This window comes from Cotesia glomerata, linkage group LG5, assembly GCF_020080835.1.
Source record: "Cotesia glomerata isolate CgM1 linkage group LG5, MPM_Cglom_v2.3, whole genome shotgun sequence".
NCBI lineage: Eukaryota > Metazoa > Arthropoda > Insecta > Hymenoptera > Braconidae > Cotesia > Cotesia glomerata.
The window spans coordinates 20,970,689-20,986,061 of NC_058162.1; the positions used below are offsets into that span (position 1 = coordinate 20,970,689).

The 15,373-nt window shown below is 28.5% G+C and overlaps 2 protein-coding genes and 1 long non-coding RNA gene across 4 annotated transcripts; 2 read left to right on the forward strand and 1 right to left on the reverse strand.

Annotated features, from left to right (window-relative positions):
* Positions 1-80: 80 nt before the first annotated feature.
* On the reverse strand, positions 81-1,224 carry LOC123265396. The gene is made up of 3 exons (XR_006509567.1): positions 1,134-1,224; positions 501-958; positions 81-297 (listed from the first exon to the last, which is right to left on the reverse strand). It is a non-coding gene; the product is annotated as an uncharacterized LOC123265396 (long non-coding RNA).
* Positions 983-8,097, forward strand: LOC123265394. 2 transcript variants are annotated; one of them, XM_044729118.1, is made up of 6 exons: positions 983-1,641; positions 2,021-2,254; positions 2,425-2,594; positions 5,092-5,525; positions 5,662-5,739; positions 7,803-8,097. In XM_044729118.1, exons 1-6 carry the CDS (start codon positions 1,135-1,137, stop codon positions 7,946-7,948), a joined length of 1,569 nt encoding a protein of 522 aa, XP_044585053.1. In that variant the 5' UTR covers positions 983-1,134; the 3' UTR covers positions 7,949-8,097. The 2 variants fall into 2 exon arrangements, with proteins under 2 accessions (XP_044585053.1, XP_044585054.1); XM_044729119.1 differs by lacking the exon at positions 5,662-5,739 and having other exon boundaries at positions 984-1,641.
* Positions 8,098-10,337: 2,240 nt separating this feature from the next.
* On the forward strand, positions 10,338-15,224 carry LOC123264722 (inositol polyphosphate 5-phosphatase K). The gene is made up of 8 exons (XM_044728155.1): positions 10,338-10,731; positions 10,812-10,925; positions 11,002-11,227; positions 11,294-11,469; positions 13,456-13,683; positions 13,754-13,907; positions 14,652-14,841; positions 14,934-15,224. Exons 1-8 carry the CDS (start codon positions 10,712-10,714, stop codon positions 15,122-15,124), a joined length of 1,299 nt encoding a protein of 432 aa, XP_044584090.1. The 5' UTR covers positions 10,338-10,711; the 3' UTR covers positions 15,125-15,224.
* The last annotated feature ends 149 nt before the right edge of the window (positions 15,225-15,373 follow it).

Below are 15,373 nucleotides of genomic sequence, written 5' to 3' on the forward strand. Positions count from 1 at the left end.
TACATATATACTTTTATATATCCATATATACATATATATATATATATATATATATATATATATATATATATATATATATATATATATATATATATATATATATATATATATTGCATTTAACTTGGCATTCTAAGCTGGTATCGAGTCAGACAGCGAGGAAGGATCTTTGCCAAACTCGCGTGTGCTACCAGGACTTGCAATACCTACAGCCTACAAGTAACATTACATTAACTCGAGTTGAGTTATAAGATTGTACCTGGATGTGGTCCCAGGAGAAAGCGTTCAGCCCACGCGTACCTGGAACACGTGATACATATAGATATAATACACAACAGAACAATGCATTCTAATCTACATCCTTTTTATGGCATAACTTATCAATGATTCGTTCAATCTTAACTATTGATTAAAATTTATTAAAATTTATAAAAATTATTATAAAATTATCTTGCGAGTATATTAATTTAATATTTATTAAATAAAAAATTAAAAATACATACCTGTTAGTATTTATTTAGACGATGATGTTCGTTTTTATTTTTAGGGGTTATTGTACGTTAGGTGGGAGATGCATATGTAGATTACTAGCTGGTCCGGGCGAATAGGACCCGGTTGATGATATTCCTTTCTCTCTTATTCTCTCTGCACCTCTTGAACTTCACCATCAGCAGCAGCAGCAGCAGCACGAGCACCAGAAAATATCCACCACCTATCCTACTCCATCTCTTCCTCCACCTCTACTTCATGCATACTCCTGTACACCTATTCTCGGGCTCACCATCACCAACGTTCAATCTTTACTCCTCCAGGCCGTAACGGATAAGCTTCGTACCAAGCGTAGTTCCTCGAGAGCAAGTGAGAGACATGCTCTTCAGTATTCCCTTGATACTCTTGACGCGAGGTAGAATTTGATAGTCAATGTCATTACTCTCAGCCTTTTAATCCATCCTTATTAAATCTGAAATTAGTGATTTTTTTTTTTTTTATTTAAATAAATGTAAAAATTATTTATAAAATTAAACAATACAAAATGCGATTTAAAAAACGAAGATCATCAAAGTGTCGGTGATATTTGTATAATATTTTTGTTAATTATTATAATTAGTGGTTGAAGAAATTATAAGTTAACAAACCATGAGAGTGAGTCCGATAATACTTTCAGCAGCGGCTCGGCTAGCTTGGCTAGACGGGCGTATGACCCATGAGGATATTATCGCATCGGCATTAGTATCATCAACATCCTCGTTGTCAACAACAACAACAACAAGAACAGCAGCCAGAGAAAGTATTTCTTTTGAAGCGATGATGATAACCGCTGCTGTTGCTGGTGTGTCAACAGGAACAACGACAACTGGTCCAGAATTATCCACTGAATTTTTCCTCATACCAGATTCACACCATCCGGATAAAAATAATTTAGCTAGTGTAGCTAGTGTGATAAGCGTACCGGCGCCAAATCAAACTATATCTATCTATCCACCACCACGATTTCCTATCGACGATACACGAATACCAGGGTATCCAGTAGTGACACCCCATCAGACGATACTGCGTCAGCGAACCTGGGCATTACCACTAGCCGCTTTAAGTGCTGCTGCGATGCTGCTTATGGTTGCCTTCGAGATCTTCGTACTCCTCAAGGTCTTACATATTTTTCTTTAATCCTGTTTAGTTTTAAAATGTGGTTGGTACGCACACCTACCTGAAACAGATTAAAACGTCAATCTCATACTCATATATGTATCTAATAATCATATAATGTATCAACGTTACCGTTATTTACTAGCGCGAGTAGAGAAAATTAATAGAGCTTATACCGTAATGTTTTTGTTAAAACTCTCATCGAAGCTCCACTCCAGAAACTTGTTTTTAATTCAATCAAAACCTACCGACTACTTTGCATGCTTTACGCTTTAATTCATTTAAGTAAATCCAACTAACCGTACCCGTAATTTTAATTATTATTATCAATCATCCATTGACTAAACTGAAAATAAATAATTATAATTATTAAATCCAGGCAAGAGCAGCCGCACCTAGTAGACGACATCTATTTCTTGGACAAGCACTTCTTCTAGGACTATTTTTACTGGCTGGACTATCAGCGGCAGCATCACTAGCACCTAATCCACTTTCGTGTGCGGCATTTAGACTAGTTGGGCTACCAGCGGCTCTGGTATTTGCCGCGCTTCTCGTCAAGTGTGTCTTTCTGCTTTCCCTCAACAGCGGTGTCTATCTTCCAGCGCCGTATCAGGTGAGTAAAATTGATTAATGCCGTCAATAGTGAACACTGGTGTAACATCTTTCATCTTTCATTAGTCTCGAGACTAATCTTTGTTACTCAGATCTATCGGGCGATGTGTCATGTATTGGTATTACCTGTGTAATCTTTGTTTAATGTTAATTATGCTTCATCAATCATAGGCGCTCGTTCTTATATTTGCTGTGCTCGTTCAAGTGGCAATTGTGGGCCAGTGGTTTTACGGAGAAACACCGGCTGTTATTCGGCCTCGAATTATTGAAGCCAATACTCCATTCATTCAGCAACATACACTTTGCAAAACACCTCTTGGACAAACTGTTGCTTCATTAGGGTAAGTTTCTTTTTTTCTCATGTAAATATACAAGTATATTGTATATTGTTTTTTTTTTTTTAATTTCTTCATTTATGCGGTAGAAAAAAAATAATGACTTTTGGTGTAAAAAGAAACTGAAAAAAAATTAATGAATTTTTAGTAAATTGAAAGAACCAAATAACGGTAAAAGATTATTTTTTGAAGAAAACTTACTCTTAAGCAGAATTGTATTGAAAATTTTTTAAATTGTTCGTCTTTAAATCAGAATTGAAAATTTTGATTAGAAATTTTAAATAAAAACCATGTTAAGTTTTTTTTTAATTATTTTCTCACCGACTATTTTCTACAGCGTTTAAATATAACTCTATAAAAGTTGTCATAAAATATTTGCACACCTCAAACGCGAGGTCTTAAATGTGATTTATTATCATTTAAATGCTTTATCTCAACTTGTTTTCATTATTAAACCATCTTTATAATTTTAATGCCACCTTAAGTTATGTTCAAACACACTTTTAAAGACTAGAAATTCTGGTATAAGATAATAACAGGTACGGATTTTTGTTTATTTGCCACCGAGATAAACTTTGTTATTTATAATGAATGAGAGTAACTGTTCCAAATATTGACCAGTTATAAGATAAAATGAAAATAAATACATTATTTGTAAATTTATTGGAGGAGTTAATGAACTGAAATGAGTGTTATGCTTTTTTTCATAACTTTAACTTACAGACTATAATACTTTTGTTTATAAACTACATAATAATAAAAACATTAAATTGTAATAATTAACGTTGCAGCCGGTTGCTCCGAATATCCCTGATTCAGAAAGATGATTTAAAATGATTACCTTCATGTTAATTGTATATCTATATAGTATTCAAATCAGATGCTTTTAAATTATTTTAAATCATTTCAAATTAGATTTCTTAATCAGGGATTGACCATCACGCACTAGATATTGACCACTTATGTTCCAAATACTGACCAGTAGTATTATGCTCTCTGGACTTATGTATGACTTTTATTTTTAATCTATAATAGTTTCGACATTAGGTAATTTATTCACTGACATGTCCATAATTTCAGTATTGTTGTTAGTTGTTTTGTATTTTGACATAATATTATTTTTAGTATACATATATAAAAATCAATAGCCGAAGCTATTTATAATTCTAATTTCTAATATAATTTATAATTCTAATATTAGGTACATTGGATAATTTACAACACCAATTGTTGACCCGAGTGTTAATTCAATTATTAACATGGTTTTTTTGATAAAAATTATAGATAATTAATTTTTGATATTCAATTGTTTTTTGACAAATACTTGTTCATTGATTATGAAGTATTTAATTTCATAAAAATTGATCATAAATGTACTTACTAAACACGGTGAAGTTAAGTTCTAATGACTAATTTTCACAGCTTTCTGATATTTGTACACAAAATTGTTTTTTTTTTTTTTTTTTTTTTTTTTTTATTATAACAATTGCACCGATAAACATTAATTAATATAATTAATGATTTTTCATAGCTTTTAAAAATTATTTTATCAGAATTATTTGTGTTAAAAATGAGTAGTTTTACTGTATTAATTTAAGATAATAAGTATCTGCATGTAAATGGATTCCTTTCTGATTGATATCTTCAAGTTTTTAGTGAATAACCAATTAACCAATATTGTGTTGTAATTTTTAAAATTAAGGTAAATATTTACAAGTAGGGTCAACCATTTTAATTTTTATTTTTTTGAGCGATATGTCTATTTGATTTTTGTTGGCATATTTTTTTTTTGAAAAGTACATAAAAAAATGAACAATTTACAAAAAAAATTGATTATCAGAATTTTAACAAATTTTCAAAAAAATTTATAAATTTTTTAGAAAATTGTGATATTCAACTTTTTTTTTAAATTGCTTGTTTTTTTTCATGTACTTTTCAAAAAAAAATATATCAAAAACATCAAATAAAGATAAAATATAAATTTTATCCAATAACATGAGAGCCAACATTTTTTCCAACTTCTGAATGCAAAAAAGCTATCGAAACCTTTATTTTTTTCTTTCACGAAATTTTTTATCATAAATGCGCCACAAAAACAAGCAGAATAAAAATAAAAAATTTGAAAATGTTAATTTTTCACTTAGTTATGGCCCAAAAATATAAATAATTACCAAAGTTAACTAGTAATAAGTACGGTTTTAATTCTTCCGACTTTTTTGATCAACACCTCATCTTCATTATGTGCTTTTTAATTAAAAGAGAATGATAAATCACCAAAATTTTTTCTTCATAAACTAAATTAAGCGTCTGAGGAGTGCATTTCAACAACAGAAAATTTTTTTAGAGTTATCAAAACTTCTCTCATGATAAACTTGCATAAAAATCCAGCCGTATTTGAAACAAACAAACGATAAATCTAAAACGAAAAAAAAAAACATTATACATAACCTTACAGAATGAATGAATAAATGTATATTAATTTCTATTGTATAATTTTATCCAGTTATCCAGGCATATTACTTATCGCCGTGACTTGTCTAGCAATACGTGCTCGTGGAGTACGTGATAATTACCGTGAAGCAGCTTTCATCGGTCTAGCAGTAGGACTGACACTTCCTATTTGGCTGACAAGTGCAATAGGTTCCACGGTTGCTGTTGAGAATGATCGTGAGGCCTGGCTAGCTTACGGGTTACTCTCAACGGCACTTATTGTTTTTCTTACCATGTTCTTGCCAAAAGGACGACAATTAGCCGCGCTGGGCCGTGAAGGACCTGGTGGGATTCCCAGCGGGGTTGCTGGCGGTACAACTGTTGTTATTCGTGATCATGATGATGATCGATTGAGTTCGTTACCCGGCAGTGGATACTCGCCCTCCTTTTTCCATTTCAAACCTGCTGAGGCCAGTCTGAAAAGGAAGATGCATTATCAGAGCGCAGGTTTGTTATTTTTTGTTCTTATTTTTCATTTTTGACTTAACCTTGCTTTTTGTCCAAGTACTTACATTGAGTTTGTGTTTATGTTTTTATATTTACTAAACCGACAAAAAACTTACTAACAATCACTTGACCACAGATCGTGTGGCATTGGTATCCTCGGGAATGCCCGGCTGCAGTGCGTGCAGACACGGAAGCAGTCCTGTTTACTCAGAAGGTGGGTGAAGGTTTTTTTTTCAGTGCAATCGACCTTGAGTGTTTTTATATAACATCTTCTTGTTTTTATTTTTATTCTTCTTTTCATCTTCTATTGAATTATTTACAATTACAATGAGCAGCTATGTTTTATAATACTGAAATCAAAGATATTTAACAATTTTTTTATTTTTATACTTAGAAGAACCAATTATAAAAGAAAAATTATTTTTAAAAAGTTTGAAGTTGTAATTTTTTTTAATTTCTGAATTTGGAATTTTTGTGTTTAAATTTTTTCATAGTAATTTAATTATTATAAAAATAAAAAAAATTGATAGATGTCTGTTAACTTCAAGATCGTCTTTTTTAACTTCCCGCGAGAAAAATAAATAATTTTTCACTAAAAGGAAGTTATTGATTTCGGTCCGATTTTCGAAAGTCGAGTTTTCATCGGATCTCCATGTTTTGAGGTCCCAGGAAGCTATTCTGACAATTCCTGCCGAGGTGTCCGGCCGTATGTGTGTGTGTGTGTGTAAATAAATTTTTGCCGTACGGTTTCTCAAAAACGAATCAACCGATTGAATTCTACGACACGTCATTCGAAAGGGTTTATCAAAACTTAGATCTGATTAGATTTGAGAGTTAATCCATCGAACCATTCCGGAGAAATTAAAAAAAAAAATTAGAATTTTTGTTTTTTAAAAATAACTTTAAAGCGTGCGGAAAAATCATAATAAAACCATGTATAAATTTTTTGTACTTAAAAAACTGCGTCGAATACATTCTCGAAAATGAAAATTGAACGACGTCTTCAAAAGTTATAGTTTAAAAATTCACAAAATTTTATTTTTCGCTATTTTTTCAAAATATCTTCGAGATTTCTTAACCAATCAATATAAACCTATACATTTTCTTTCTGTGCTTTAAAAAATGCGTCGAATACTTTTTTAAAAATGAAAATCGAATGACGCATTCAAAAGTAATAGTTGGTTAAAAATTCACAAAATTTTGTTTTTCTCTATTTTTTTAAAATATCTTCGAGATTTCTTAACCAATCAATATAAACATATATATTTTCTTCTTGTGCTTTAAAAACTGAGTTGAATACTTTTTTAAAAATTAAAATCGAACGACGCATTCAAAAGTTATAGTTGTTCAATAAATACACTTTGAGCTGCTTCGAGCTCAAAATGTTAAAAACGGTGTTTTGAGCTTGAAAAGCTCAAATATATTAATCAAAAAACGCATTTTAAGGCGCTTCAAATTCAAACAGCGGGAAGTTCTAAGGTTGGCCTGCGCGGTCAACCGATTTCTAAATTTTTTACTAAAACTTTTTACTTTTTATATTAATTATAATTGTAAATAGTTATTTCCTTTGAGTTAAATTTATACACATGATACTGAAATTTACAGACACTTAATTATTTTATAGATTTTTATGACAATTAAATTATGATGAAAAAAATTGTATAGGTAGAAATTTTTTAAAATTATAAATGCATATTTTTTTAATTATAGTTAATTTGTTATAAAAATTTTTATCATCAGTTATTAAATTCCAACTTTTTAGATAAAAGATGCATCTTATAATTTTATAAAAAATGATATCCAATTTATTGTAAATAAAGTTCCAAAAAATGTTACTTCTGATGCTAGTTCTGTTTTCTGTTGCTCTTGAAGCGAATAAAAAATGATTAATGCGTGCTATGATGACCTAGTGTTTTATATATGAATGTTTGTGCCAATGCGTCAATGAATACTCTTCTTTCTTTTACCGTAACATCTATACTTACTAGTTACTATGCTCGTGTACCCGTGAAATGTAATCCCGACAATTATGCCAAGATTTTTAATTCTCTAACATGAATAACTGACCTCCTTTTCCTATTTTACGTGGTTTCGCTTAAAGGAATTAATATTATAATATGTTATTGTTTATGCTAGTGTCGTTATACATACCTGTAAATATATTTTATTATATTATTTATATATATTATAAGTGTAAATAAATTTACAATGTAGTTTAATGCTTTTTAATTTTAGCTTCAGATAGCGAGCGAATTAATGAGATGATTAATGTTGTAGATATGCAGACACCTGTGGAAACATTTGTTCTGCCCCATGGAATGTATCTTCAAGGACCTGAACTTGACGCAGGAAATCTTTACACCACGTTATCGGCTAATCCTAATGTTTTCTTCCAACGAGCTCATCCAGGAATGATTTACTGATAAACTTTAATACGAATTTATTAATTGATTAGATTTAATTTTAATACTAATAAGCTTTCTAGTTCTTCTATTTTTGTATGAGTGCTTTGCAAGGACGGATGTTTTTTTCAATTGTAAATTTAATAAATTTCATAACCGATTTTTTTGTATTTATTGTTTATGTTGTTTTCTATCCAATGTTTATAAAACAATAAGTAGTTTAATTATTCAAAGACAATTATATTTTTAATTTAAAGCAAGAAATTACAATTTTAATACCATTATTTTTTTGTTATTAATGAAATTGAATTTATATTTTATTTGAAAAAAAATTGAAGAAATTAAAAAGTTGTTGAAATTTATACGAATATAATTTATGTATATGTAAAATTTGGAAGAAATAATAAATTTATGGACTTTGTCCAATTCAACATCTAAAAAAAAATTTTTTTCAAATCCAGAGTGTATTATCTTTAACTCTTAAAATATTGATTGATCATTCAAATAAAATAAATTAAATTATGATTTTAATCGGAAATTAAAAACTCTTCGCATGATAAGAACTTAATAATACTTGAATATAATTTAAGAATTTTCACGGTTAATTCCGAGGAAATTTCTGATTAGTTTATATAAACTAAAATATTTTTTAGTTTAATTAAAAAATAAATAAATAAAAAAAGAACAATAATATTAGAATTTTATTGTAAAAGTTTAAAATTTTAATTCTGAGATAATTATTGAAAATATATAAAAATTGTCAAGAATTTTTCGTAAGAAAACTAATTCTTTACAAAGATTATTTCTGTCAATTTCATTACATCTATCATTTTCAAAAAGTGAGTTGAGTTAAAATTATTAAAAATTTTTCTTTGTAGTTGTTAAATAATAAGGTTATTTTCTAAAATTATTTCTTCAATAAAAGTTCTCTACCTTTTTTTTTTTTTAATTCTCTTAGAGTCATTTTCAATAAAAATTCAAAATATTTATAAAATAAGAACATTTAACAAATTTTATAGTGAGAAAGTTTCCGTCGTTTATTTATACTGATTTCATTCTGTAAAATTTTTAGTAGAAAACTATGACATAAGTCAATTTTATTAGTTTTTTTTTTTTAAATTAATCAATACTCCAAGGATTATTCCGTTACTGAAGAAAAATAAAATATAAAAAAAAAATAAGCATAGTATATCATTAACACACGAAGAGAAAGAAGATATGGTAATTATTTACAAGTGGGGTCAAACCTATTTTTGGCCATAAAAAATAGATGAATTGATGGATCATCATAACTTTTTCTTTTAACTTCTTTGTTTTTACAGCGAATTTATGGTGGTGATATCGAAAATATCAAAAAATTAATATTTTAATTAAAAAATCATCTTTGAAAGTTGGAAAAAATTTTGGCTCTCATGTTTTTGGATAAAATTTCTATTTTATCTTTTTTTGATGTTTTTGATATATTTTTTTTTTTGAAAAATATATAAAAAAAATAAACAATTTAAAAAAAAAAGTTGAATGTCACAATTTTCTAAAAAATTTATAAATTTTTTTGAAAATTTGTTAAAATTGTGATAATCAACTTTGTTTGTTTTAATGTTTTATTTTTTTTAATGTATTTTTCAAAAAAAAAAATATATCAATAAAATCAAATAGAGATTTCGTTCAAAAAAATAAAAAAATTAAAATCGTTAATCTCACTTATAAATATTTACCGAATATATTTTTATCATGATATTACTGAAATTAGCAAATTTTTTTAACTACATGTTTTTTTTTCTAATTAAATTAAAATAAAAAAAAACTGTACTTCAAAATTTTCAAACCTTCTACTTGTGGAATTTTTCTTTTTATTTTTTTAAATAATTTTTTCGATAAGGAAAATCCTAAAAATTATCTGTAAATTTCAATGTCATTTTTTTTATATAAGTACACAATTTTACAAATTAGTCGACGTTTTATTACTTACAGTTCTGGAATTAAAAAATTTGAGACAATTTATCAACATTTATTTATTCAAATCATCAACTAAGTGATTAATGATTAAAATTAAATAAAAAAATTAATCTTGTTTATTTTCAAGATAATAAAGTTTTTTTATTAACAAAATAATCTTGAATATCAATAAAAATGAATTTAAACCGGTAATAAAAACCAAAAGGAAAGTAATTAATCAATGATTTCACTCTTTAGATTGTAATAAATAGATAATCCAAACTTGTAATTAACTTTAACCTAATTTTAAAGTGTATTATTTTTTTTTTCATTTCATAGTAGTTTTTTTTGAGCCCGACTGCGCTTGAAAAAAAGCGGGAACGTGACGTCACGGAAGAAGGTTATACACACAGCACACAGTTATACACACTTATGTAAATGTGATATACTCCATACGTGTCATAAATAACAGTAGTAGTAGTGGTAGTGAAAATACAGAAAGTTGAATATTCTAGCTGTCACTAGCAGGTAAAACGTCATAATGACCAGCCAGAAGGCTTAGTAAAAATAAAAGAGATATTTTATAAAAGTTAAGTGGTTTCGATAAACATCTTGAATAATAAAATGGCTCAGATGGATTCTCTCTTTTGTTGCGTACGGAATATTAAAAACCAAACAACTGTAAACAATTATTTTACGCGGGATTCGTAAAGTAATTGGTTAAAAAACAAGGATCCAAATATCATGCATTAAACCCTAAGCTGAAACCTTAGTAAATTATTTAATTCTAATAATAATCCCAGTGTAATTATATTAATACTGACTTTATATTTTTAAAACAATAACAAGATGAATAGTCAATTACTTAGGTAAGTTTAACCTCTATTTTATTTTATTTCATCATCTTCACCTTTTTTATATTATGATTATCAATAATTTTTTATTCAAGTTTTTATTTTGTGACCTTCAATGTTGCTACCAAGTTTCCTGAGCAAGATGCTGCTCAGATGTTGGGCATTCATCACAAGAAGTCGGACCCATCACCTGATTTCTACGTCATCGGGTAAGACTGATAAAATCGCGAATTAAAATGATTATAATTATCGTATTATTGACAAAACATATGTTTATGATTAAAGACTTCAGGAGATCAAGTCCCAGCCGCAGAACGTGCTGCTGGATATGATTTTCGAAGACCCATGGACCAAAAGCTTCAAAGACATCCTTAAGGAATATGACTACGTAAAAATACGTACCCAGCGGCTTCAAGGAATGGTACTTAATGTATTTTGCCTGAGAAAGCATTTGACTCACTTGAGGTTGATTGAAGCGCGTTATACCAAGACTGGCTTTGGTGGGATGTGGGTAAGATTGCGTTCTGCTAGAAAGGTCATTTTAAAATTCAATAAATTTTAATTGGTTTTATTCCAGGGAAACAAAGGAGCTGTTAGTGTACGATTGAATATTTATGGAGTTAATATTTGTATTATCAATACACATCTAACTCCCCATGATCATTTAATGAATGATAGGATAGCTGACTATAATACAATACTTAGAGAACATGCTTTCGAGGTACCTGAAACGAAACATATCTTATTCCATGAGTAAGTTTTTTAGGTAGATTTCATAAAATTTATCTATTGCATTGGCTCTTGTGTCAAAATTCACATAGAATTTCATTACTGTATTAATTATTTAGTCGAGTAAGGTTCAAAAATGACATTGGTTTGGAAGTTCATACATGTATATTTATATATATATATATATATATATATATATATATATATATATTAGGGTGTGCCAAAATGTAACTTCCGTGGAGAACCTTTTAAAATTGGAATTTTGAGTTCCACTTTTAACAGCAGCTGTGTTTGGGCATTTCCTGAGATATTTCGGGGTGAGAGGATTCATTTGATTATTTATAGGATTTTTAACCGGAGATTTAATTGGGCACTTCCGGCCAAATTTTGAATTTTCACTGGAAATGCCCAAACTAAGCTTCTGTTAAAAAATTCTATGAAAATCAAATACATCGTCTCACACCAAAATATATCAGGAAATGCCTAAACGCAGCCCCTGTTAAAAGCGGAACTCAAAATTCCAATTTTAAAAGATTCTCCACGGGAGTTACATTTTGGCACACCCATATATATGTATAATATATATATATATATATAATTTAAGTATGTTTTTAATATTACTGGAAAATAACGGTTTGTAACCTACACAGTCAAAAATTTTGCGTCATTGCGTCAAAAATTTTTTATGTTAAATATTTGATATTTTTTTGTGTTGATTTAACAGAATAAATGTTGAATTTACACACAAAAATGTTAAATATTTAAGATAAAAATTTTTAACACTAAATTTTTTGACGCAATGACGCACAATTTTTTACTGTGTAGAACGTTTATTAACTCTAAATTTGAAAATTAGTTGATAATATCATTTGTAAAATTAATCGCAAATAAAAAATGATATTAATGAAATTAACGAAATGAAAATTTCACCAAATATAAATTCAGTCATTTATAAAATAGCGAAAAACAAAAATCTGTGGCTACGTGAATTTAGCCAATTTTTACTGCAGAAACTTTTAAAATTAGCCGATTGTAAACTTTACGAATTGTAAAATTAGCCGTTTTTAAACTTATAACTTTTGAATGGGTCGGTTGAATCTGCTCTAATTTTTAGAAGAGCTAAATTTATGGAAGTCCTTTTAGATGCCTCAAATCGTTTTTTGATCCGTCGATCCGTTCAAGAATTACGAGAGATTTAGAAACGGCTAATTTTATAATTCACAAAGTTTACAATCGGCTAATTTTATAAGTTTCTGCAGTAAGAATTGGCTAAATTCACGTAGCCACAGATTTTTGTTTTTCACTATTTTATAAATGACTGAATTTATGTTTGGTGAAATTTCCATTTCGCTATTTTCATTAATATCATTTTTTATTTGCGATAATATAACGCGCGGCTTGTAGACACGATAACTCCTACAATTCTTAATGAATCTTCATGAAACTTGATAGACTTATTCTACAGACAATTAGCTTGAATAAGTTCAAAAATGAGCTAAATCCATCAAATAGTTTAGAAATGGCCGCCATTTAAAATTTTCGAAAATGTAAAAAATCACGTGTTTGGTAATTTTACTAGGGAATAACTTTTCATTGAGAAATGATAGATTGTTTTTCTGCATTCCATTTTAAAGCTTATAAACTTCTCTTTAATTCCACCTACAATAAATTTACTTTTCAATAATTACAACAAAAACGTAAGAAGGTGAATGTCATCTAAATCAGTTTCAAACAAGCACCTTATCAAAACACGGTTTGTGGACACGATAACTCAAATAATTCTTCTCTCAAGTTAAAAGTCTCTGGCAAACGGAACGTTAAAATTATCTATTATTTATCATTTTAAATATTGTATCAATAACTAAAGCCATAATTATTTATAATATTGTTATTAAAATCATGGATTATATGAAATTTACCTTCCATCTTGGTGCGCGCTGAATGACCTTATTTTTTGTTTAGTTTGGTAAAGGATTGATTTTATTGATTGATTGATATCTCTGATTTCAGCTACGTATTTTGGATCGGTGATCTAAATTTCCGTCTTCACGGTGAAGACTTGAACGCAAGTACAATAGACTCGTTAGCTAAAAAACAAGATCTAGATGTTTTGCTAGCGAGGGACCAGTTGAAAATGGTGATGGAGAATGGAGACGCTTTTGCAGAACTCCTTGAAAGTCCTATTACATTCCCGCCTACTTACAAATTTGAATTTTCATCTCAAGATTACGATCTTAAGTACGTAATTATATCTTTATTTAATTTTATTGTGGATTATGTAATTTTTTAATTCGGATTTATTTTTTAGACGGCGACCCGCTTGGACTGACAGAATTTTGTACAAAGTTAATAGCGATGTTTATGAAGATATTAAATTAGCAGCCACTCAATCTAGTTATAAAAGTCATCCTGATTACGTAGTATCTGATCATAAACCTGTGACGGCAGAGTTTGAAATTGTGGTAACTATTTTATTATTCATTTCCTGCATGTTTATTTTTAAGAGTTATTTTTAATTATTAATGGGTATTCCTTTATTTACAATAGATTTGTCATTTTAAGACTCAAAACTAATTTTTATAGTTAAATTAAGCTTAGAAATAATTATTGAATTAATGATATTGGGTGATTAAATATTTAAATTTAGTAATTAATTATTACCATGCTGCTTGACATGGATTTCAGACTCTACATTCTTTACATGATATGATACTTTATCTTTATTTATTATGCAATTATCTTATCTATTAATAGAAAATGATGAAAGTAATTTAGTTTCTAAAAATTCCCACAGAAAATTTTCTGAAGGCATTAATATAAAAATTCTATTTTTTCTAATTAATTCATATTAAGGGGGAACACCACTGTGACGGTCGAAAAAAAAGATGATTTTCGGGAATTTTTTTGATAGGGAAAATAAAGGAATTTGAGGATCGGATTATTTTTATTTTATTAAGGGTATATTAAAGATTATTACCCTAAATTTTTATTAAATTGCTTTTATCAAATTGCTTTTTAATCAGTAAGGATGTAGTTATTATTGCACGTACGGAATTTTGAAAATTTTAATTTTCAAAAAAATGGCCACTGATTGCAAATTTTCTTGCTATTTTTACTGTTTTTTTTAAAAATGTTCCCCCTTAACAAAAAAAAATTTTTTTTATTTTTTATAAAAATTTTTTTAACTATTAAATATCTAATACTAGGTGAGACCAAATTTCCAAGACCATGGAGTAGATTTCCAATCTTTGAGCCAATGGTTCATCGATGAAGAAAATTCAGTATCTTATACACTAATTGGAGACTTTAAACCAACAAGCGGAGATTGGGTAGGACTTTTTCATCAGGGATTTTCTAGCATAGATGAATATATTCAATATGAATACGTAACTCGAGGTAATTTCGCTCATCTTCACCTTGAAAATTTGTTTGATTGAAATAACAAAAAATCAGCAATAAATAAACAAACAAATTATAAATATTTTTAGGAAGACCATCTACTACGTCAGAACCTTGTGCAATAAATGACCGAATTTACTTTAGCGATACAGCATTGAGGATGCCTGGAATGTATTGTCTGGTATATGTTGCTCAACGTGGTGATATTGTCAGCATTCTGGGTATCAGTCCGGCATTCCCGTGTCACCGAAGGCCAGGCAGTACTCAGAACTCGATCTAGTTAATTGATTAATCACGTAAAATCTTGCGATATTAAACTCCACTTGTGTTAACTTGAGTTCAATAAACCAGTGAATTTTTTTATAGTATTTTTTGCATAGAAAAGAAAAATGCGCTTCGGTGATTTTAATATGAGCTATAACTGTACCTGTTTTTAAAAGTTATCAGCTTTTAGATTTTTTAGATTGCTTTTCAACAGAGATTGTTAAATATTTAATATATTTAATAAAAAGTTTATTATTTTTTATAG